Source organism: Diprion similis, chromosome 2 (genome assembly GCF_021155765.1).
Source record: "Diprion similis isolate iyDipSimi1 chromosome 2, iyDipSimi1.1, whole genome shotgun sequence".
Classification (NCBI taxonomy): Eukaryota; Metazoa; Arthropoda; class Insecta; order Hymenoptera; family Diprionidae; genus Diprion; species Diprion similis.
Window position 1 is genome coordinate 6,088,276 of NC_060106.1, and position 26,058 is coordinate 6,114,333.

Here is a 26,058-nt window from a genome sequence, read left to right on the forward strand (position 1 = left end):
GGAGTGATGCACGGATTACAGCGTGCAGACTGCTTTCCGACGACGACGACAGTGAAAATCTGTAAAAACGAAAAACTTTCGAGTGTCGGGTATACCCCTTTATTTATTCGGGGAAAATTGGGCTGAAGCTAAAGTTACGGTAAAATACTTGAAACATGAAACGCCCATCAATTATACCAGCAGCAGCTATAATGCTGCTTCGCTCGTTGCAAAGACGAGAAGAGAAGAGGAAAAAAGGAGAATCTATAGTCGATGACGAGTTGATCATATATTTATTCGAAAATTAAATGGAGAATAAATCAAATTTTATACACTCTGAATAAAACGGCACAAAAATTTCATCTCATAATAATAATGTTATTATATCCGTTGATGATTTTATTTGAAATTGAAATTAAGGTAGTTCGAAAATTCTCGCAGTATAAGCGGTAAAGTATTTTTTTTTTTTTTTTTTTTTTTTCATTTCTTTCACGGAATTAATAGAAGAAAAAATAGTTTTATTATGTAAAGTTTCCTTTTGAAGAAACCAGAACGACGTTTCGGATGAAAAAAATAAATAAATAAATAAAAGTTAGATACTCTCTCAAAATTTTTATTGTAAATAAAAATTAAACAAATTTCGTTCTTGTATTTAAGTCACTTTTATTGAATTATTGAAAAATTTCAATGCGAAACTGAAGTTTGTTTAATCGCGTATCGATAGGGAATTATTTTGGACCATTCATCTGACGTCACTGCACACTTCCTGAACACTGACATCACTCCGAATTTGTATATATAAGGTATCCACGTTGTAATCGAATGTCATCCTGGCCCACCCAGAGAGACGTGTATCATTTGCAAATTGTAATTGCAAATTGGAATGTATACCGCATTGTTTGTACGTTTCATATGTCCGTGAAAGTTATTGTTATATATTTATCGCGTAGGATGATACTAATAAATAATAATTACACTCCGTTTTCATTGATCGTATGTAATGTCAGTTAATTGTAAGTTTAGAATAACAATTAACAAAACACCATTTATTTTGATATTTATTTTGAACACCGATATCAATGAAGGTCAATTAATCATTCATTTCGTTTAGTACATAAAAATAATTAAGATGATCGGTGCGTTAGATATCAATGCTTTTTGGTGATTTTATAAATCGTATCAACTTGTTTGTAAGCTATGCCGTTTACTCTGAAAATATACAAAAGTAATGAATACTGGAATTAAAAACAAAAGCTTAGTTGTGATTGTTTTACATTAAATCGTCTCAGAATTGTGAAAAAAATGATTCTTAGATTTGCTCGATTTTACTCTACTTTGGCTTATTTTATTCAGAAGACTATTTTTTTCAAAAATCTCATTAAACATTTTTTTTTTTTTTTTAATAATCTGCTTCACCGACTTCGCAGAAAATAATCGTCTGAATAAAATTAACTTGCATCGTAAAGTAAAATTGAATATACACGTATACTTGATTTTTTATCATTTGGTAATGACTTAATTGAAGTCAAACATCAATATCCAAGCTTTTGTACACGTATCATTCCAGCAATATCTATTTCTATCTTTTCCAAGAAATCATCACAGATCACGTATATATACTAATTTGATAAATACTTTGATGTGCGATTACCTCGTGATAAAATTGATAAAATGCATCGTTTTTTCGTTTACCTATCATCCTTTTTAATTTGACGAAAGCTTGATGTTTACTGATTCGTAAGTAATCGTTTCTACGTTGGAATAGAATTAACAGATAGTTCCAAGGAATTTTATTAACCCTGGAGGTGAAATTAAATTTCCCTTTAACGACGTACGAACTGCCGAAGCTTAGCTCGATAATTTTGTTAAGAGGATTACAGTGCTGCCTGGAAGCGATCCCACCGCGTGGCAGGAATCTGCCTTACCGGTTATTCGTAAAGTGGATGGCAGTGAACCTTCTTGACTTTTCCGCTCGATGCCGCGGTTGGTTGCTGTCTAGATATAACACCTATCGTGTATCCGGTGATCGGTCTAAACCGACTTGTTAAATTAAATCGATTCAATTAGTCCCGAGATTGAATTAATTTCTTACCCACGTTACAATATTCATTTATCCGCGTAAATTATGAATGTAAATTATTTCAATTTTTCACCGTTCATTATACACATAATTTTACAATTTTTACTATTTTCTAATTTATTTACCAACGTAAAGTTGAGCAATATTTATTACATATTTATAGGTCAACGTTTACAAGTTGCAATTTCAGTTTATATACGATGCTTGCAAAAGTGACTGAAATTCAAATGAAAAATTATTTATAACATGATCTTTCAGTTACTCTATTACTATCGTTAAATTCGGTAATATTGTACTTACGACAATGTTACATTCTACTTTCATAATGATATTTACGTTTACTTTTCCGTGAAATTATAAATATCTCGAATAAAATCTGAAATTAGTGTAATTGCAACAAGTAATTACTTTAGACAGTTGCAACAGGATCTATGCAATCGATGAGGGAAATCTATAATTAAACATCCATTATTGCCTACAGTTGGTACAAAAAAAAAAAGAAAAGAAAAAAAGAACAAAAAATAGGTAGTGAAGAAGAAAAATTTAATATTTGGGATTATTATATTTAATAATTTGGGAATTTGGGGAAAACGGTATCAAATTTATATAGTTTGACATCGTTTCAGAGAATTCTCGTATATATAGTATATATTTAACCTAAACCAACAGTTTGAGCTGTTGATGAATTTTAAATCAACAGTTTTAACTTTCTCAATACTCAACATGTTAGAAGCATCTTCAGTATCGAGCATATTTGATAGAGATAATTCTTTTGTTAATCTATTTGCCGCGGTTAAAAATATTTTGACAAAAGATATCACGAATAGAGGATTATTCAAATCCCTGTTTACCGCTACAGAGCCTTTCCTTTCTTCTTACATCTTAAAAAATATATTCAATGCGTTTTTTTTTTCTTTCTTTCTCCTCTTTAATCCCCGTCGTCTGTCAAGCCTGCCGATTCTACTACACAATTGATTCCGAGTCTCGATTTATCAGATCGAATTGAAATCACAGACGTAACCCTTTCACTGCATTACGGGCGGTTTGAACTGTCGTCGTCGAGAAGTCGAGCTACCGAATGACTCACCTCCTTATACAACGATCGCTTGCACTATACATTGTATGTATTACTGCAGAATAATTGTGACACGCCGTTTGCTACTTTCGACTTTTGGTAAGTTCATCCTTACTTACATGCGTACGTACATGCATGCATGCGCATTCATCTCACGAAACGGCGTTGAGATCTTTTATTCATGCCGTCTCCATCACGTGACCGAGTAAGTGAAACCGAAATCGTCGATCCAATTTTTATTCAGAATTAGTTCATTTGCCTTGCCTGTTTAGAGACGAAAAAGAAGTGATTTGACGCTAAAATCAATCCGGAGATGATTGGATCATAGGAAAATCCAAGGGCGAGTCAAAAACTGAAGCTTCTCATCTTTCTTGCAATTTTTGTCACACTTTCGATTGACCGGGAAAAATGCGACTGCTTTCATCTAGTACGGATTTCGGTCGGATAATCGCGTCCCGAACTCGCAAGCTCTCGAGCTGAGGACGAGGGAAAGTAAGTGAAAAATTTTTGGAGTAAGAGGCCTCGATGTCCCTTTGATCTGACACACGTAATTGGGTTCCGACGAGAAATTCTTCGGTCTGTAACACCCTGATGAAAGCTTCAAAGTGTCTCTCTGGACTCAGAGACGTTGAAAACGCAGAGATTTATTCAATATTACCAATTGATCGGTGATAAGCTAGACGCTGATTTGCGATGCTTTGATATAATATTCTTAGATTTTTTCAGATTTAGTCATCGGCGAAATCTGAATTTGTAAAGTTCCGAATTTTTTCGTAGCGAAAATTGAAGCAAAAAATCAAACTTTGACGAAACATAAAATTTAAGTTTTGAATGATCCGAAATCCGACGTTCAATTTTCCGACAAGTCAAAGTTCTGAAAATTTGAAAATCCGATATATCGAAATTCCGAATAATCGAGGATTTATTTTTAGTGGTCATTCGGATTTTTGAATTTTTCACACTTATGTGAGTATATTTTAATTTCCGGAATTTTACTATATCGAAACTTTACTTTTCGGAACTTAGCTCTATATCGTAACTTGAATTTTCTAAACCTAACATTTCGGAACTTTGGCCCTAGGACTTCCGACCATTCGAAACTTTATTGTTTCATAAAAATTGATTTTTTTACTTTAAGTTCCGCTTTCGGAACTTTTCAAATTCCGAACTTCAATTTCTACGCGTGCATTGTATCACTTGAAAATAATCATGCTACAAAACTGTAATAAAGCTACGGTGTCAATAAACAAGGAAAGAATTTCAAGTATAGATATTGCCAAGAATTCATCGCACAAATTCGACCAAGTAAAATGCAAAATACGCGTTAAAATGGAAAGAAAAGATGCATGGAAAAAAAAAGAAAGAAACGAAACTGGGAACATAAATTCTTCCTGTCATGGGCCAAAAACAAAGAAACCGTCTGCTAAATTCGCGATACTTGGAATGCAACGAAACCAATTCTGCAGCTCCGATTCACCCACGCGTTTCGATGAACCGCAGGATGACGCCTGTCGGTGCGTTTAGTCATGCCTTATACAGAGATTGTAAAATTTCCCAAATTCTATACGTGCATCGTGGCGACGTGACTCGGCAATGCCCGAACCTGATTTCGTGGAGCATTGAGACGCCCTTTGGATAAAATTATACGAATGATTTTGGTAGAATGAAACTGATTACTGTTTAAAGAACTGAATATTTGAAAATCACAAGTGTAATTTATCGAAAAAATTATCTTTATCTTTAATTTAATATTTCTCCTAGTAACGATTCTATTTTGTCAGAAATTTTCCAATTATTCTTATTATTATCTTTCCAATTATAAAGCATCAATTTTGTTAAATTCGTTCCATTTCCGGACTCTGCAACTCTGAGTGTGAATGGAAATTTGATTTACCAAATAGAAATCGAAATCGTCCATTCATATAAAGTTTCGAAATATTACGGACTAAAAGACATTATGTTAAAGAAAACGGTGTAGAAAGCTGTAGTCTTTTTGAAACTAACAAAGTATATCTTCTTTTTCTATAATAATTAAGCAAACAAATTTTCACTTCAACTTCGCTTGCCTTGTTCTAAATAGGTCGAAAAGAATCGTCTAAAATTATTATCTACCGCTATAATTTTCTCTAACAATAATTACAAACCTGTACAAATTGCTGCAGGAAAATGCTGGTCAAATTGCAAATTTTGCAATTTACCAGTCGAGTCGTGATTAGTCTAAGGTCTCGACCAGGACTCGTCCAGTTTCTTCCTTGCGGCTAATTGTAAAGAGTTAAATCATAGTCGTCATTAACCAAATGCCTCGGGTGTTTTCTACGAGAACATGCTCAGGTACATACAGATTACAGAGCCGCCTAGAATTTTCTCGATGACTCAGAGTTATTGTTCGTCTCGTATACCTACAGCAGGCTTTCAACTTTTACCCACTTCGGTGATGAGTATTAAACAAACGCGTAATTTTTTTATTTTATTATTAAATTTTTGTAATACGAGACCGAACGATGAGGTAATTTTCAACTATAATAATCGAAATACGCGTTGCACGATCACGCAAATCAGGTAAAAAAATTTAACGGTAAATTTTTATTTAATCGATTGATTTGACCGATTAAGTGACACACGAGTTTTTCAATCGGTATGATTGGTATTAGCAGTGAATTTTATTTGGTTTTATGAGTTTCTTTTTTCTATTTATTATTCACATATTTAAAGTCACGTGAGCACTCAGTCACGCAGAAATTTGAACTTGTCGATGCGGATCGCTAGATTCTTATAGACTTGTTTACAACTCTGCGATCACCGATCATCGCCGATCGCAATGGGAATATTGGCGTCTGGTAAATTTCGATTTGACAATTGTAGACGGAAACGGAGATTTTGTGTAAACAAGGAACAATGGCGCGATGATGTGTGTATAATGTAATCATAGAGATTTATGAAAGATGGCCTTGATTTCACATTTACGTATGTCAAATTGGTCGTGAAATCGATCACAGCTGGCTTAGCCTACATAGACGCAAGGTTTAGGTACAGAATAGCAATTCTATTCTTTTTTCATATTCACTGTACTGCGATTTTAGCTACGACTTCTCGTCGTTCTCTCTCCTGGAAAAGAATGAATCGCAATTGCGACGAAGAGAGGAGAGAAGAAATAACCTTACACGATGAAAATCTGACGGGAAATCGCCGGATGTGTTTAAAGTTAATTGGTCGAGGCCGCAAAGTGTCTTCTCAACGATTGCACGTCTACTCGGCTGGTTCTTTCTTTTTTAACTTTCCAAAAAGTAAGTTATTGTAATTATTCCGATAGTGAAAAGTGAGCTTTTCACTAGATTTCCAGGTTTTGAAGATTAGAGAATATGGATGTACGTATATGATTAATGTTTTTATCCGACGATACCTCGAGAATGAGTGACCGGATTTCAATGATTTTTCAAAATTCCAAAAAATCAAATGAAAATGATTATATCTTGAAAATGCATGAATGGATTTGAATGGAAATTGGTACCGTGAAGTTTTTTGGATCCCTAATCACGAATCTAAGCTTAGATTAGCAAAATATTGATTTAACTTATTCAATATGCTGAAAAAAAAAAAAATAAAAACATTTAGATTCTGATGAAAATTGGTACTCGTCAGTTTGTTGAGTGGCTGATCACGAATATGAAGTCAGATTGCGAAATCCAAAATGTCGATCCAATACGGTGGTAAAAAATTTACAAATACTCCGATTTTCGTACAAATTGGTAGGCGAAGGTTTTTTGGGTCACTGATATGCACTGGTTGCAAAATTTGCTAACGTGGATCCATTATAGCCGTTCGAAATGAAAAAAAATCGTCATATTTTCATGCAATATGATATCCGAGGGCCGAAATTAGGACAAGACATCGAGACAAGAATGAGTAGATAAACCAGTTTTTGGACACATGACTTAGTGTGAATCGTTACAATATATTTATATGCATATATAGCATCACATGAATCTTGGAATTTAAAAGCCATTACCAAATGATACAAGAAAAAATAAAAAAGAAAAGATTTTAAGATATCGTAGAAACGGTGAAGAATTAACTTCATGGAAATACTGTCTTTGAATTTAGACACGTATTCGCGTACTGTATATATGCTTAAAAATTAATTTTTGGTACACTAGTTGAATAATTAAATTTTTTTTTGTAATAACCAAATTTCATGTGCTTTAAATTTTGAATGACTGTGAAAAATTAACCCTGACGACAATCATACTATTCATGAGTATTTTCACGTTTACGTTAACGACGAAAATAAGAATATTGAAAAAAATTGTACAAATTTTCGGACTACAAACAATCAATATTCCGTGATTTCTTGGCTGGTTGAGGTAAATATCCGTTGTCCTAACCTAATCATAAATCTCTCTTCTCCGAGTGTGGGTGTTAATATTAAACCCACGTTCGATGCTTTTGATGTTAATTCTACCGTCTACTTTGTGCGTTCAAAAGCAATTCTCGAATATGCGAATGTTTATCCAAGCAACTCGTAGCATAAAATCACTGCAGTCGTTATAATTTTGGTAAATGAAACGAACTCAGTTCTCATAAGATTTTTAATCATTCATATATTACACATTTTTTCGCCCGAGTTATTACGTAACAAATCTTTAATGCGAAGCAAAATATCCAGAGTAATACAAACAGTAACAATGATAATAACAACGACAGCGCTATACCATCAAAAGTCCCGCATGTCATTACATCAAGTCATAGTCGTTACTTTCGTTTCTTTTTCCATTTTAAACCGTTATTTTTGGTTAAAGTTCATTACTTCTGGCGAAAACCTGTTAAGTCTCGTGTGTATAACCGTGAACACGGTATCTGCATCACACAGATTCACCTCTACGTGTAATATCGACACACACACACGAACACGACGTATGTATACATACATACGTGGCTGGAGATAAAAGAGCGTATATTTTGCAAAAGCCAGCCCGTTAAGATTCGTCCTCCGTATAAATCTGTCCAAGGACAGTCCTCAGGTAGGTAGGTAGGTAGGTAGTTAGGTAGGTACTTCACCACCTGCGCACACCACGCTGCTTTCTCGCGTGGCCGCGAACCGGCCTCTTGCCTCCTGCAGTTCGTCTGTCAGTCCGTCGTTCCCTCCCGCGTAGCGTTGGCTCAACACAGAGTCAGACGGGGCTTGCAGCCTCCCGCCGACAATCGTTTCTCGGTCTTTGCCTCCGTCGTCGATTCCCGTTAATTGCCGTAAAAATTCTGTAAAAAAGGGGGGACAAAAAAAAACAACAACAACAACAAAAACATTAATAATAATTGACGCAAGAGAAGGAGAAGGAACGTGAATCTAGAGTATCGGTATATCGCGTGTGTGAAGCGTTGTGCAAAAAACACCCGATCATTTGCAAGTAAAGATCGAAACATTTCTTGCACTCAAGGATACCGAGAAGATACCTTACACACCTCTTGCATCCTGGAAAGCGTTAGATTTTTAATTAATAAAATTCATCCAGCAGAAGGCTTATATATTCAGGTATTAGACTGTTGCAGTATACCTACGACCTTTCGTTTGAAAAGTTGCAAGAGTATTATATATTCGCGGAATCAAGTTTTATTTTTCTTCCATCTCTCTCTCTCTCTCCCTCTCTCTCACTATCTTTCTTTCTCTCTCTTTTTCCGACGAGTGATAATTAAATTTGGTGATTCAGTGCGACTGTGGCCGAAGGAGTGAGGAGGCAAGATTCGACAGTCTAGTTCGCGGTCGGAGCAACTGTAGTCGGTCCATAACTTGAGTCTCCGTGTCGGCGAGATCTTTGGCCGGGAGAGTTTTAAGAGAGATTTACTCTGTTTTTGTTTTCAATAATTTGTTTTTCTTTTTTTCTTTTTCTTCCACAAAAATCACGTTCTTCTTCCGTTAATCGTGACGAAGTGATTGAAGTTTCGGGGATAGCTGCGTGCTGTTTGTGGTTTTATAGTATATATTTGTATATAGTAACAGTTTGTGTGATTTAAGAAATATATTATAATCGTTAAAATTTATATTACAATTTTACCCGCGTGTATAAATTGAGACTGTGCCGAGTGATGATCTGATGATAATTACTTGGGATTATTGATTCCGAGTAGAAAATCATCCAAGATTCCGTTCCTGGAAAAAATGACATCCCGCCTTCGAGGCTCGGTTAAGGAGGAACCAAAACCGACGTCATTGATGTCGTCAAAGTCTCGGACTTACTTCAGTTCCGGTTGGGAACCGAAGGAAAAGACTGGCTCCGATGGTTCGCGGAACAAAGTTTCCCGCAAGGATTCCCGAGGGAAATACGATCGTATTCCAGAAAGGAGCGAGGCGAAGTACGATAAGGAAACAAACGGGTACGCGTCACCGCTTGACGACGACGAGGATCCCGATCTCCTATACAAAAGAAGTCGGGACCACTTTGGCTCCTGGAACATTCATGATATCATCGGGGAGAGAGACGTCGGCTCGAAAACGCACCGGAAGTCGCGGCTCGACTTGTTCAAGTCGAACGGAGTCGAACAGGAGGAGAGAAAAAAGCTTTTAAACGGAAAGTCGAGGGGGAAGCACGATTCCCCGGATCCTGATGATGCTGGGGATCATCATCCCCCTGAGACAAAGTGGAGGGGAAAGAGTCGATCGCCCGATCTCGAGCGTGACAGGCACAAACTGAACAAGACGAGCAATCTTCGCGACAATCCTCGATCGCGTCGCGAAAGATCATCGATCAATTCACCGGATCGGCAGGACGTCAAGGAAAGAGGGAATTTTGGGAATTTTACCAGCCGAGGTGGTGAATCGCCCGAACCCTCGACCGAGAGAAGGTACGGCGGTAATCCGTCCCCGGAAAACAGGGACAACGATAAAATCCGGCAACTTATCGACAGGTTCAAAACCAACGAGATCCAGGAGCCACTTTGGACTGGACGGAAGTCCGAGCAGAGTTCGAGGTTGCCGATCGGACGGGAAAACGACGCCAAGTCGTATCAGACAAAAGTTCGATCATCCTCGAGGGAGAGGCACGATGACTGGCAAAACGGAGGAAAGTATCATGAGGAACAGGTGGAAAGTCCGGGCTTTGGATCTCTGGAACGAAGGAACGGGACCAACGGTGATTACAGGGATTCTAACGATACTGGTTTTCGAAAAAGGAGCAATACGTACAGTCTAGAACGCGCAGGACGTCAGAGGACTCGGGACTTGGACGAAAAGCCCAGGGAATCATCGGGGAAAAGGAGGAGCCACTTTTACTCCGGTTCACCGGAGGAGTTCGACGTCCAGATTCAGAGGTACGAACGAGCGTTGCCTGGACCTAGAAAGGACCCGGAATTGGGGAGGAAGAATTCGCACTCCGGTAGGGAACGGGAACCGGAAGTCAGACGGCGGAGTTCCCTGAAGGTTAGGGACGAGCTAACGCAGAGCCAGGAGAGAAACGGGAGACACACGCGACCTCTGACCCCACCTGGTGAAAAGGATCGTAAATTCGAGGACGAGCGAAGGTCCAAGACGTATGACTCCAAGGATTGGTACGAGTCGAATAAGCAATTCGCGTTAAAGTATCTACAAGAAAATACCAAGCTCAGATCACCCGATCACGTCAATTATGATCAGCACGAGGACGAATACACGCGACGAAACCGCAGCCCGATCAAGGATACCTACAGCTTCGGGGAAGGCAGGGTTGGGTACCAGTCCGAGGAAGACCGATTTCGTGAGAAGCTCGCCTCTCCGTCGAGAATGGAAGCTGTTGAATCGACTCACGAACGTGATCACGGGAAGTTGAAGACCAGTCGTAAGTCGACCCGGAGTTCGGTCGAAGTTGACAGAGGTGTTCAGCATCAGAATGTACGAAGAAGCGAGCCGGTTACCATTAAGATTCGCAACCTGTCGGAGGACCATTACGCGAAACGTGGCGCGGTTTTTACCGAGGAGAAAAACAACGGCATCAGGACCAACCGAAGAGACGACAACGAGAACCACTCGCCGAAAAGGGGGGAGAGGGATAGATTGGAATGGACCAGCGCTAGCACACCTGCTAGAAAAATGTGGAACTACAGAGAAGGGGTACGAGGATGAGTTGAAATTTTATCACAGTGTCGCTTATTGTTGTTGTTTTTGATATTGTTCTTTCATTTTTTTTTTCGCAAATTCCGTCAGTTTGCTGATCTCTGACATCTCGTAGGCTTCCTTGTAGTCCTGATCGTGCTGGGTGTTAATGGAGGCGTACGATATTTATTAACATGCGTGATGATCGTGGGCCGAGCGAGTTTCTGCGCACGAGTGACCAGTTAATTATATACACTATATTTTTCACACCTCACGTCACTCTCTCCAGCAGCAACACTTCAATGAAGGAAAGAAAAAGAAGAGAAAAAAAACATACCAACGCTAAGATTTAGTTACATAAGATGCGGAGTTGCTTAATATACGTCACGTAAATGTCACCACACGCCTCCATATATACTTACTTACCATATATTGTGTAGGACTCCATAGGACACGTTGTTAGATACGATCTCTCCGCGTCGACGTGCGTCGCTTATGTGTTTCACAAAATTGGCCTTTGTGCTCCTGCAAGCTCGTATGTGTCCAACCAATCAGTTAACGCGCTAACAATACCTGTCAAAAGAGATCGTATTAAAAAAGTATTCACTTCTATCGCACCAACATTTCGTTGTACGGTGATCGAGACTTAAATCCGATCAATACAACGACGTCCGGTCCATATCGATGAATTGCTTCGCGATCCCGTTACTGATCATTCATTTATTTGCTCATCACTGCCGTTATTCTTCTCACCTCTTCTCAGGCATTCTGACTTTAAACATTTCTATCGACGAGCAAGGTTTGGGAGATTTCTTTGTGCTTCGTATATACAGATTTTTGTTTATTTGAAACAAGTTCGTTGATGTTTTTTCGTTTTGGAATCGGCTCGATACCTTTTTACATCCGCTGTTATTTGTTTGGCTTGACTTTGTCTCCACGATGAAGATGTCGTCGCAGAATGTTGCCGATCCTTTCGAGTTACGAGTTCGTTAACCCAGGTATGCGTCAATGTGAAAAGAAGTATGATAATTAGCAAGAATCATTTGCGATCGTTATTCAAGATGACTAAATATAGCCGGGTGCAGATATCGGCTAGTATTCCTCCCGGCTATTCAATATTTGGCTATACGCCACACGAACGACTCGTACACGTGGGCAGTGACCATATTTGCAAAGAGAAGGCCTGGTAAGCCTGTTGCTTCTATTGCCACCGCTGCTGCTGCTGCTGCTGCTGCACGTAGGTATAATCTATGTAGGTACCTACACACGACATGATCACATATGGGTCTCCATGACTTTTCTCAAATTTCAAACCCATAGGTGCAAACATAAACCAACAAAAAAATGGAAAGTCATTACTATAACGGCGTCGACCACTTTATTATTTCTTTTGAAAAAAAAACTGACTTAGCTCACGTCGCACCATCGATGCATGTCTGACTCATTGTCAGTCTCGCTTACCGCTTGTTAATTACAACAAGCAGTCGCTTGTCGTCCATGTGCACACCAAACCGGATCGAATCTGCATATCGTTGAGTCGTGTGCACGCGGTCGTTGCTCGAGGTAGCCGAGTGCAGTCGGATCTAAATGAGGATCATTTGCAATTATCAGTTTTCCTATGAAGGTCCAAAGGTGCTCGAACACTGCGACCGACGTTGTTCGGCGATGAATTATACTCTATCCTTTGTGGTTCACACTCGTAAATGATGACGGTGATCGTTTTGATTATTATTTCGTTGCACACCGCAATTTCTACTTGTCCACATTGTGACTGAGTGGTGTATACGTGATAAGTACACGAGTGCAACACGTCTGCTTGTGTACGAATACGTTGCATAGATGACGATCGAAGCGGAAACCTTTCACCAGACGATTTTGTAAGGCAAAATTTAACGACGATCTTATAAATATATAACGGTTAATCTTTGCAGCTTGCTTTCGTGACTGTAAGCTAGTTATGTACCAAAGTTAGGTTGTTCCGAAAGTTATCCGTGTCGTTGAAACGCTGATTTGACACGCCGTTCAAAATGGGTTGTTTGCAATTCTTCTTCTCTCAGATTTTATAGCACAAGTTTCATTGTTGTGGGGCTGATGAGATATTACTTTGCGCTATTTTTCGCAATTTTAAAGACCTTCTTTCTTCTTTTCATAAAAATTTACAGAAGCACTCATGGGAATTTGGTTTTGGATTCAGAATTCTCATGAACTTGATAGATGAGATTTTTATCTTATTCGATGCATACTTGGAATTGAATGGAACAAATTCTTATGAGTGCTACTGAAGTTTTCAATAGAGAGATTCGATTTTTTACACTGTCTGGTTTGCGGTACCCAAAGCCTTAACAAATATCGGTTACTAGGGTGAAGTGTTTTAATGTAATGGACAAAAACGCAGATGATGAACGTGATTCACCTTCTATCAATTGGGTATCCGTGAGTAGTCGGTATACGTTCACCATGAGCATTGAGCATGCGGAATCAATCGAACGATTTATACTTACACGATTAGTCTGCCGGAGACAAGTCTTTGTCGCAACGAAATTGGAGCATGTCTATCCAACGATTGTGCAAGAAAGATTAATCTCACGGGCGATTGTAAGTACCTACATTCGCGTTTTTCTTTGTATCTTTATTTTTTTATCCGGACAAGCAGCGTTGGTAACAGCAGCAGCAACAGCAGCCATAGGAGCAGGAGCTGTAGAAAGTAAAAGTTTGTTTGTACCACCGGACGTGATTCGATGTGTCATGGCACTGCACATTTTACGCCAATAAGTTTATACGCGACACTCGAATCGTTTCGCCTTGGAATCTCAGGGGGAGGCTATAAAAACCTCCCGCGTACTTAACCTTACCGATAATATGGCAGGTACTGCATGCGCAATATTCGACTTAATGGTGCTTGCGTTTTATGGTTTATACCTGCGGTCCGTTTATTTTTAGACTTTATGCAAAGTGACGATGCCGCTTCACGCTTTTTATTTTATAGATACCCCACCGTTCAAATCGTACTAAGTGTGCACTTTTATCGCCTGGAGGAAGTATTGCAGTCGTATATATATGTATGGTCTATAACGTCGTAACAGAGACTTGGATCAAAGGAAACGTTTAGATATTTTGTCCATTATGCAACATTGATGGTTAGACTTTGGACTCTTTTGTTAGCAGTACTATATTCTCCCTGAAATTGTTAATATTAGTGTAATTATATAGATTCATCACATTGATTCCTTATTCTTAGTTCACCCTAGTTTGCATCACGTCATCATTATACTAGGCAGCAGATATTTGCTTACTTTTTAATCTTACTATTTAAAAATCTGTACTTTTGCGTCAACTATTTTGTCTGTAGTAGAAATGGTAGTTAAGACTCAAAGCAAAGAATTACGGACAAGGATCTTGGCTTTTACATTTCTGAGGGATAGATTATTTTCTCCAACAGTTCATAAATTCCTTCTTTCTTCTTCTAAGTTCCTTCTACGCAGCCATGCAGAATTAAAACAGGAATCTAACAGGATATGCTCGATATAGCTTAAACGTGTGAAATCCAATTTGTGAAAAAAGCATTGCAGGGTGTCAAAGTACTAGCGTACTTGTCTAGGTAAGCAAAAAATAGCTCATTGCATCTCGTTTTACCGAGACGCATTAAGTCTTTGAAACAAAGTGGTTGCTTTTGCCCGCCATCTTCTGCCTGTACCCCGTTATTGTATAAGTACTAGTTAAGCGTACCTGCCAACCAAGCAAGACATATTCGCAGCTCCGGTTGAACTGGTATTTCAAGGTTGTCTTCGACCGCTGTTTCTGACGTCCTGCAGCAGATCGAAACATTTTTCTTCCTCCGATCCTTATTTTCGATCCTTCTTGTGTGATCCGAATCAGTCTATAATCTCGGTTCGAGTAACTCTAGCCAGCAGCCACTTTTATCTTTATCCATGTCTCACTTGTTTTCAAATTCCTTTTTTTTTTTTTCTCTCTCAACAGCAGAACGGATTTATGTCCGCCTGCTTTGCATCGCAGGTGAGGTGACGTCACACCGAACCAGCTAAGGATCGTTATCTTCAGATGTCCCCTAACTTGAAACCTTGGTCATGTGCATGTATATGTTGTTGAGAATCTTGTAACGTCATTGCTGTCTTTTTTTTTCCTTCAAACGAAGTTGTAACGCTAGTTTTACTCTAAAAACCACCATAATTTGCAGCTCACGGTCACGGAATAATGTTTATTACGGAAAACAAGTTCTAAACACAGTGTACTCGTATCTGCAGTTATTATTTCCGAAATCTCTGTCAAACGATTAATGATTAGTTTGATTTATGACGCGCAGATGTGTTTTCAGTGGTTATCCTAGAGATGCATATTGATTTTGAACGTTGACGCTTTCATACCCTTAAGAATTGAACGAAAATTGAATTATTTAAACGAATAACGTCACTCGGCGATCGAGTATTGGCTTTTCACATTGGTGGTACTCGTTGACAGTCACTCTCATCGCTTTGATTAAACAGCATAAACTGATTTTGACGTTACCTCCCGACATAGAGCCTGTATTTCCTAGTTTGGTGTTAACTGTAATTAGCTATATCGTTCCATGTAGAAATATTTCCACAGCTCACTGTATAGTCAATCCTGCAAATCGAATTTCCTGTGCATTCTGAGTGCCCAGAGAGTTGAATCGAACGAATGATAAAATAATAAGAAGCCGCAGTATACGAACCGAATATAATGTGCGTTAAAAAATAATGTTATAAATGAGCTCGTATTTATAATATGATTTTTAACCAAGCTGCCATAAAATGGTTACCGTCATAATTATTATCGTTCACTTCACGCTTGAAGTGACTTGAACGATTGGCATTATCGCTTGTTACTTTACTCCACGTTATTCTGCGACGAGATCGCAGTTACATTAACGGAGTTGAAAGACCAACGCTGCGGTTCCGTTCTTGGGCACCGCTGCCACATTGCGAAGATATCTTATTCTCTGAAAACGATTAATCCTCCAGCAGTTCACTATTTTAACTCACCTCAAGGAGAAATTGCTCTGTAGAGTTGAAAATAAATTAAACAAAAAAAAAAAAAATATATATATATATATATATATATATATTTAAAAAACGAAAAAGAAAAGAACCGAACAACCCGTAAGGGAATGCTGTCGCATGTTGGAGAACCGAGAAGAATTATGTGGAGGATTTTGCATGCACCCACGCGCTTAAATACTGCCGTTTATAATCCTGATACTTTGTATATTTGCGCATAAAGAGGATTACGCGCATGCATATACAAAACCTGGGCATCTCGATATTCTTATTCTGTAGAGAAATACCGGAAATTTTTGTAAAAGTGTTCAAGTAAGCGCATTTATATTTCAAATGTTCAAAACTCCGAGATCACTTCTCACCGTTTAAACAATGTCTGTATCAACCGTTGAGAACGTGTTTTTCATTATTTCATACATCAATTTCGTCAATCTTTTAAAGAGCTGGCTTTTATTTGTACGTAAGGTGTTCAGAAAATAGTTATGTTTCCATAACAGAATTGAATATCTCTTCGATGCGTTAATTTTTTCAGTAACTTTTATTATTCCGAATCTTTCTTGGAAGAATTCAATAATCTTTCGAAATGGTATGATGATGTTCATGATCACAATATATAAAAACAACGATACATGTTGAGGAAAAATCCTTACTTCACAGCATTAAAATTGTTTCTAATTTAGCAAACCATACTCAAACAAACTTAGCCATATTTAAAAAAAAACCAACTTCTTGAAAGTCATTCTAAAATTGTAAAATAATGAATTGCTTCCTGATGTTCAGTGACGTTAATGTCACTTGCTTCAACCTCGTTTCACTCCTTACGCTGTAGCAATTGGGGAAGCGAGTGGAAGTATGTTAAGATTCATGGAATTTTCTGGAGATTTAAAACCTCTCCCGTTCAACCACAGGGACATGTTGAAGTGTAACAAGATGTACGGGAACGCACGCATGCACCATCAAATGCCTGAACCGCTTGGACGGAGTTCAAGAATGCGAAGAGACCTGTGACTAATTTCTGAAGAGCTGTACATAATTTACTTTTGTCTAGGTCAGGAATCTGCTATATGTAGATACACAGCGCTTGAGTTAAATATCCACACGCAATGCAATCTTGAATCTTCTGAATCATCCTCCATGATGCATGCGTTCCAGACCTTCTTTTATGATAGTCTATTTGCGAACTTCACGCGCAAGGCTCAAGTGTAATTATTGCAAGATCGAATAATCCTTAAGGATGATTTTTTCACTTTTTGAAGAAGGTATTTAATACCGATGATCGTGTCTTTCATTCTAGTCCATTTAACAAGTCGCTTATATCATGCATGGCGAAGGCGATCGAGACCAACCGACGAGTGATTTCGTGACTAAGAGACTCGACTAAACTCGGTTCAGATTTATGTAGTGGAGAAAAAAAGAAGGAACAGGGGAAAAAGAAATACTTGACATTGAGCCAAGACAGGTGGCAGGAGATCGAAACTCAATATTCCAAATGGCATACGGAAATATATTTACTGTGTCAATTTCACCCAACGGTGATGATCAAAAAGTTGCGCAGACCAGCTGGTATTATCGAGTTATACTATTGTACTATTTTCCAAGTTGTCTTTGCACATTAATCCTTTCACTATTTAACAATGCATGGAATAACGCAGGTATAACTGTAGCCAGTTAAACGAACGATATGTCTACGATTGTTTTGTGTCAGACACCATCATCTGGCCTCGTGGCAGATTCTATATTCTGAATTTTGATGAAAAACTCTTATTTTTTAGGGGGCACACATCACGGACATCGACGAGGGTCAACCTTGCTTGACGTGCGAAGATGCCTGTTCCGGTTTTCTTCAGCATACTTGGAGGTGAGTTTTCATCTATTCGAACAATAAGTATAACTGTAAAATCGACTTATTATCGTTCGTCAGAGGTTAAATGTTACAACCAAACGTCACTTGGCCTGTTTCGATATCCTTGAAAGTTATCTTAACAATGAGGGAAATGGAGGGGAATCGAAAGATACTTCCGTAGTTACCTGATACGGCTGTCTTCCCTGCAACTTCCTGGTGTCAGTCATGAGAATTGAAGACTTCCGTGATCGGGAACTCTTTGTTGACCTAACCAATCGCGCAGGTCAATGTCATTCCCAACAATGTTTTTTCCCTGTTTGCAATTGCTCATTCTCAGAGATGTGGAGATCAAACCGTGCATCAAAGAAAGAGTCGTCAGGTGAACACAGAGGCTTCCTACAATAGCAAGCCTTTAACGGGAATCATACAACCGGTAATAACACAGGAGAAGACTTCTTCTTGTATAGTGTATGTACCAGTGAATCCTTCATTCCACGAATAACCACATGAATCGATATATCATGTAATTAATTGTTGGAATTCCCCGGGGAATAATTTTGTTTTGTACATTTTATCGCTAAATCCTGTCTACCCACGAGCTTAAATCTTTTCCTCGACCGTTTGGGTAGCGCGAATTTTGCCGACGATGAGGTGTAGAATGTCACGTCGTCGTAGAATCAGACGCAAGTGACGCCTGCAGCGCCTGCAACCCAACTGACATTGGCGTGTTGCGTGACAGGCGCTTTGCAGATACGACATGCATACGTGTTACGTTAGGTTCGACGTTTAGAGGTCTCTGCTGGTGCGAAACGGTTTGGAAATATTACATGTACCTCGGTAAATACGTGTATAATTAAGTTCATACCTACGTAATCTGGAAATTTAATACTAGAGAGTTGTTTTACCGTAAAATTTACGGTTAGAAATCTGCTGCTGCAGATGAGAGGTTCATTGCAGGCAATCATAGCGGCTCCGGGAAATAGGCGAATGAAGTGTTGAATCATGCTGTGATGCTGCAGGAACTGTTGCTCGAGGTGAGAGGCATTGCAGCATCCTCATCTAACCTACACTACTCGTACAACATGACTTAATAATGGTAAAATACAAGACGGGGAGATCATTTACGGAAACATGCGATGCAACACCAGCAGCTATTAGATTGCACTATAATAATACCGGTCGAGTTCAACGGTCTGTTAGATCTAGTGCATTTTTGCGAAAAATTGAAAAGTATGCACATGATTTCGTTTCATCATTAAATATTACTTTCGTTTCGTTTTTTATTAAAAGGCTACGATTAAACTATAATTACATATATATTTTAAAGAATTTCAAACAAATGAGGATAATTTTTTTCTTTTGTTTCACTTTATGTTCTTCCTTTATGTGTAACAAGTTTCCGGATTCCGGCTAAACAAAGAAACATCGAAAGCAAACTGTAATACAGAGGGGAGCATACCGGATTAAGCTGTGAGCATTGAAACCCTCTCACTGTCGATTAATCGTATACAAGAACGTTGGCTGAATTCAACAAACTCATTTCCAGTACTGTGCTCTCTGATACTCAGAAATCCTTAACTCGACATACGAGCTTAACTAACAAGGAGAGTGTCAGAGCTCCGGATCACGGATTTTGCCGAAACCTTTAGAGCCGTTTTTTCACTCCAAAAATATAGAGCTTCTGATGTGTAATTTCATCCATTAGACCTCTTTTCACTCCGACTAACATTGAATAAATTAGCAGTGTGATGAGTGAAATACAGCAATAAACGGAATTTGTTGTATATTCTTTCCTTAAATATCAGTTTTCATTGTCCTCTGTTTTAATTTCGATAACAGGTTCCTAATTTAAACTGTCAATTTCGACTACCTGATTTATTGTAAATTGAGGAAAGGAAGGCCCGATAGATGAATTTAAACATCAGAAGTTCCATCCATTGGGGTAAAGAAACACTTCTAGAAGTTTCAATAAATCTACCATAACGGCGGACAGTGTAGATTCGCCAAAAATACATTCGCATCATGTATCAAACGAAACAATCTGTCATACCGTACCATTCGACAGATCGTAACTTGAAACGACCGTTGATCCGTTTTAGAGATTAGTGCGTTGACTGTTCTGTAGCTGTTTGTTACTTGCCTACTTCAAGTTTCGTTTTCATTTCATATTGGCGTCTGACTAGACAATTGAGCGGTGTTAATAAGGATGCGGTAAATTCAACTGCTGTGCAGAGTTACCTCGCTCCTACATCGTGTGTATAAGTATTACCGCAAACTATGTTCAATTGGAACGTTTGTCACCAAGCGCAAGCAGTCGTCGTTCTCTCTGCCAGAGAGAGAGAAAAAAAAATTAATAAAAAATTGCGCACTTCGCTGGTACATCTTTCTTCCTGTACCTACCACTGATGCTGGTTATAAGTTCAGGCGTGGGGCTGTAAATTTACGACGTCACATCTCGAGCCGTGATGTATATACACGTATATTCGAAACGACGAATTTCAGAGAGACTTAAAGTTGGGGCTCTAAAACGCCTGACTTTACTGCTAGACAAAATTTATATCATAATTTTCTACCCAATTGCACATTTGGCAGGTTAGAGCACACCTCATCTACTTGCTAGACCGACAGATTGCAATCCCGCATAGTCGCGCTTAGTAGTCGTGATTTGAATAATTCTCACACGAGTAATTTGTTTACCCGAGGAAGCTAGAGATCATCTAAATTTATTTATCACGATCAATGTGTGTCGATTGAACTATTTTGTTAATGGATTAATTCCTTTGCGCACAGTAATTTAGCTAGCATCAATATAAACTGACCATAAAATAATAATCTAAATCATCTAATTGTCCATTTGCTTGTTAAATAATTTTTTGATACTGAAACGTTAGGAAAATTGAATAGTCTTATTGATTGTTTGTTTGTTTAGAATTAGTTTTTGCAACAACGAGATTCAGAGCTGGTGCAGATGTTTTCGTGAATCATTACTGAATAATCGAAGCAATTCCTAATTCAAGAAAATCCATTTGAAGTACAGAGTCTGTGTATAAGACAGAATATCCAATGGTCGAATTCAGTCAATGAGCTTTTGTTACAAGAAAATAGGTCAATCCAGTGCTTAGATTTCAAACACTTTGGTCTTTAGCTGTACAGATGCGTTGCCTTAGTGACCAAATGGACTTGTAAATATTTTCACATCTCGGTATTCAGTTGAAACAATTGTAGCTAATTGAAATTTACAAGTCTCCGAAATTTCGTTAAAAAGAAATTATCAATTCACGGTGTCATGTCCATCTGCAAATGGTCTGGATTTCAACAGTTAGATATGAAAATATGGGAAATCCACGCAGTAGTTGACGTTATTTTATATACAACCGCCTCTTTCTTTGTCCAAAAGATTTGATGGCAACGGATAAAGAATTGAAACTACGTATCTGGTTTGCGCACGATTACTGTGTTGAAAAAAATTCAGAGGACTTATAGCTGAGTGGCTGTAATTCAACTGATGTGCCAAAAAGTTTTTTTTTTTTTTTTTTTTTTTTTAATACTCCTGGTCCTTTTTGACGTGTATATACACTCCTTGACTTGGCAGTCGACCGTTTAAACCACTCTTTTTAAATCGACCACTTCTCTTTCGACGACTCCAGTGAAACCACGTGCTCGGTATTTATAGTTTTACAGCATGCTATTTAGCGGACTGAAATCAGACCACATCGCCGCGACGACACCGAATCTTACACGAATTTATATACCTATAGCTATACCTATACCTATAACAATATAAAATCAGTTGAACCGCAACGAGATCGTGAGTTGCGTGATTGAAACGCGATATCAATTTGTATATTTTATGCGTAAGTTAACGCCAATCTGACATTTGTTTAGACAGTTGCGGGTTCTCGTTCAGTCATGTTTGGTTGATGAGTTATATCAATCGGTTTTTATTCTAAAATTTATTTTTCGTTACATCCTGTTCAACTTTTGCTTTATTTTGAAAACCGTTTAAATCGTAACGATAATTTGGCACCAGCTGCGAAATATGTTTGTACATAAGTATTTGTGAGCGAACTTATCAACGTGTAGGTATACTATTTCAATTACAATTAGTTGTACCGAGGATACGGAATAATTTTTACGTATGTTTTAACTCTCGTTTCAATTTTCTATTTCGGTTTTTCAATCAGGCTATTTACGAACCCGTGCGAATCCCGCGTTTAGCTCGCCAAACTTTAAATTCTAGAGGCAGCGGTCAGGTCCAGTTTATTTCGGACTGTTGGGCGATACGCACAGGTTGTAAGGGTGCGTGGCCAACGCGTTTCACACCGTGAGGTAAGCTGTCACAAACAGACAAGTTATACTTTTCACGTCAACAATTGTGCGGATCCGTAATTTTCAGTATAAACGTTCCTGAAGTTTTGTTGAAAACTGATTAACTGACTTGTGTGAATCGGCAGGAATAATTTCGTAATTCTGGTGGAGGTTTTCGAAAAAAAGTAAGGTAGTGATATGGAATCGTGCCGGAAATGCACGATTTGGTGAATTGACGGAATGCCGATCCATCAGCGAAGTTGTTGGAGCTAATCATTCGGTGGGTAAACAGTGTCGGTCATATAAACAGTATCGAGTAACCTCATCGACTTATCCAATTAAAGGCTTTGGATACAATCAGTTAGAAGATTGTCTTACGAAAGCACGGCGTCGATATTTACACTTGAAAATCGTGACAAGAATTGACGAGCCAAAAACATTTTTCCATGGGGTGGAAAGTAGATGAAGCCATGCGTCGATCAAGCTAACGTCTATAGTACAAAGAACACACTGAAGTGACTTTCACTGACTGAATAACAGAATTTGATAGAATTCAGGAACGGTTGAACCCTTAAAGAGTATGTATGTGCATGTATGATTGAAGAGCTGAGTTGTCCAAAAGCTCAGATTGAGATATAATTGTAAGAGACACTCATTCTGGAGTCTTGGATCGTTTGATATTAAACTAGTGAGTTCAAGGAAAAGTCACTCCAGTTGTAAATTTGTCAGAAACTTTCATCCAGTGATCCGTCGTTGCGGATGCTTTTACTTTGACAGTAAAGTTATCTTGGCAGTCTTAATGCGTTTTGTAAATCCCAATTCATTGTCACGCGATATCAAATATATTTTCAAATATTAGTAAGATACTGGAATATGAGTGTACAACCTACATGTTGCTAGAAAATGTGCAATTGTGCAATTTCGAAAAATACCCAGTCAGGGTAACACAATTATTCTGCTAATGGACGAATGGCAATTCTGGGGTCATTTACCTCATATCCTCGTTAAACGTTGGCTTAACGAAGCGTTCCTTCAATTAGTGAAGGTCTGTGCGCATTTAGTCGAGGGGTGAGAAGGGTGAGAGGGATGATAACACTTGCCTCGCATGGTAGCAGTCACTGTTTAGATATTCCCAGGTATCGTCCCACCCAACTCGTTCCAAGACGGTCTTGCATCTTGTGCTTTTTACTTGCCGTTTCTTCAAGCTCGTTAAGAAAAATTACGAGGGAGAGTGAAAAAAAGTAGTAACAGTCCCAGCCTTTCAGTCAGTTATGCAGTGAGTAAACAGAGGCTTTTTCTTGAGGGAAGCCACTCTGCCGACATCATCCTCGACTTTTCATTCATTCTATCATATTTTCTACAAGACAGTTTTCCACCATATTCTTTTCAATTTTTTCTCCATTTCAATACGAGCCTGCTTTCACCGCTCTTCGCACAACAACTCTTTATCCTGTAGTTTGACGACGTCTGAAAAGCCGGGTAAACTGACGACAGTTAGGAACGTTGCCCACCACCTGTGCCCTGCTAATCTAATTAGCGTTTTTAGAAATTATATTTCCGAGTCCCACCTAAATAAAGAATCTTCACTCTACATTGAGAAAATATGTTTGTTTGAGTTTGCCCGAAACAAATATATTCCATTCGAATATGAACCTATAATTAGATAATTTATTTACCTCGAGCTTGCGAGCTTGAAATTTATTCACCATCAAATGAAATTTCATTCGATCAAATAAACTTTTGTTTCAACTGAATAAATTCTTTATAATAGGATTCGTATTGAAATAAAATCTTATTTTTGGCTTATATCTAGTGGGATTGTATAAACTTTACTCTCGCGTACTTTTCTGTTATTTATATCGTACACATGCATTAAGTTATACCGATATAATTGAATTCGGTCTCGGTTAAAAATAACGATTAAAATACCCAAAGAGTTAAACATTGTGAGATTCTCTTTGATAAAACCACACACATTTACGGCCAGAGTCATATCTTCTTATAACTCTCATTTTAAAGTCCGTCGGACGATTTCCGGTGGTTAGACATCCCTCGATGCAAACCGAGAGATCGTTCGTTGCTCTTGAATGACCGTAAACTTTTCTGCGCGGTGAACCTTGATGAACGAAGATTCGCGCGCAACTTTGAAGGTGTTCCAGCCAACTTTATTACAGTTTATTAACACCGCGAAGACAGTTTAGACTCGACATGCCGCGTTCTCGTGCGAAATTCCTTTTCTCCCATCGCAGCATGCATTCCTTACTGCATCGCATATTTTTCCAAGCCGTCTGTTTCTCCAACAACATAAAAAACGCCTTCGTGTAAACAATAGAGCCTAACGTCAAAGAATCATATCGTGCCCCGAGAGCTCACGTCAGTGTGCGCCAATGTGTGCTTGTGTTCGATTCTAACGTATGTGTCATCGTACGTAGCAGCAGCCACCTATACAATCTCATTTTACACTGTTCCACGTTCCAAGCGAGATGCGGACGCCTGAGTCATTCCGTGCCAAACGTCTGTCTATGCTAGGTACTTCTCTGACTTCGATTCTAGTCGCGGAGTTAAATACTTGTTCCAGAGAGCGTCTCAGTTTGTGCTGAGCAAACGCTCATTCTGCATGCAGTGGTGACTTCGTGGAAGAGCCTCAGCATCGCGGCGCGTTTTATTGCTTTAAAGCAAAAAAAAAAAAAGATCAAAAAAAAAAAAAAAATAGCAAACAACAAAAGAAGTTTTTCCGTTACATGGGGTGGAAGCTCCTTTGAGAGGGTAATCAGTGTGTTATGGTGATGTGGTGACTAATCGATATTCTTTCAATCGATACAAAACTGATACATCCGGTCTTTTTACAATTCACAATTCACCCAAAAATAATAATGATAGTTTAGTAGATGGTTTGCAAATTTTTTTGTCCTGCTCTACGGCGTACCTAGGATTAAATTAACATCATGACTTTGGAATTGGACTTCACATGCGGTAGAGTGCTTTGGTTTTTTTTATTTTAAAAAATTTTTTCCTCAGTAACACTTTAGTCAGCAGCTCGGTATTTATTTATTTATTTATTTTATATAGCGGCTGCAGTTGTACAGAGAGTTGCAAATCTTGCTGTGACAACAAGTTACAGAGTAGGTATTGAATTCTAAAATGTGACATGTGATTTGAAATGTGTGGAGTAATAGGAATGTCAAATTTTGTAAGTGATTTAGAATTGTTCGGTGGCTAACGATAAGCCTTTCTAAACGCTTACGACGAATGAAAATAAGAAAGAAAAATTAAAACGTGTAAACATAAAACATTGTTGAAATGGGTAAGGTAGTGGTGTGTATATGTGATAAGATAAATGTTAATTTTGCGTAAACTTTAGAGCAAGTTCAATATTCATTGGCGAGTGTAAAATATCGGTGCGATTCATCAAGTCGGACCACTTTTCAAGTTTATCCTGAAATCTGTACGCTGTTCTCTCATTGTGGAGGTAGACTCAATTGCTTCATAGGTTTTTGAGACCAGACCGTAACCGTAAGCCAGTCTCAAAGAGTACCTGTGGGAATACGAAATTCTTTTACTTGCATATTTTAAAAATAACTGGTTGGTATGGAGTTCTGGAGTTCTCATGCTCAAGCTTCTATTTTCGAGCCAGTGTTTTTAGACACTGTAAACAATAGTTTATGACTGACACTGCGATAA

General features: G+C 38.4%; 1 protein-coding gene across 3 annotated transcripts in view; it reads left to right on the top strand.

Moving 5' to 3' along the window:
- The window catches only part of LOC124414088 (four and a half LIM domains protein 2), a 131,564-nt gene that overhangs the window by 25,310 nt on the left and 80,196 nt on the right, over positions 1-26,058 (top strand). Inside the window, exons 1-2 of one of the 3 annotated variants that reach the window (XM_046895007.1) lie at positions 9,907-11,208; positions 17,999-18,084. In XM_046895007.1, coding sequence (XP_046750963.1) covers positions 10,882-11,208; positions 17,999-18,084 — 413 coding nt within the window. In that variant the 5' untranslated portion in view covers positions 9,907-10,881. Of the gene's footprint in view, positions 1-9,906; positions 11,209-17,998; positions 18,089-26,058 lie in introns of those variants that run through there. The other 2 variants (XM_046895032.1, XM_046895056.1) reach the window with 2 other exon arrangements.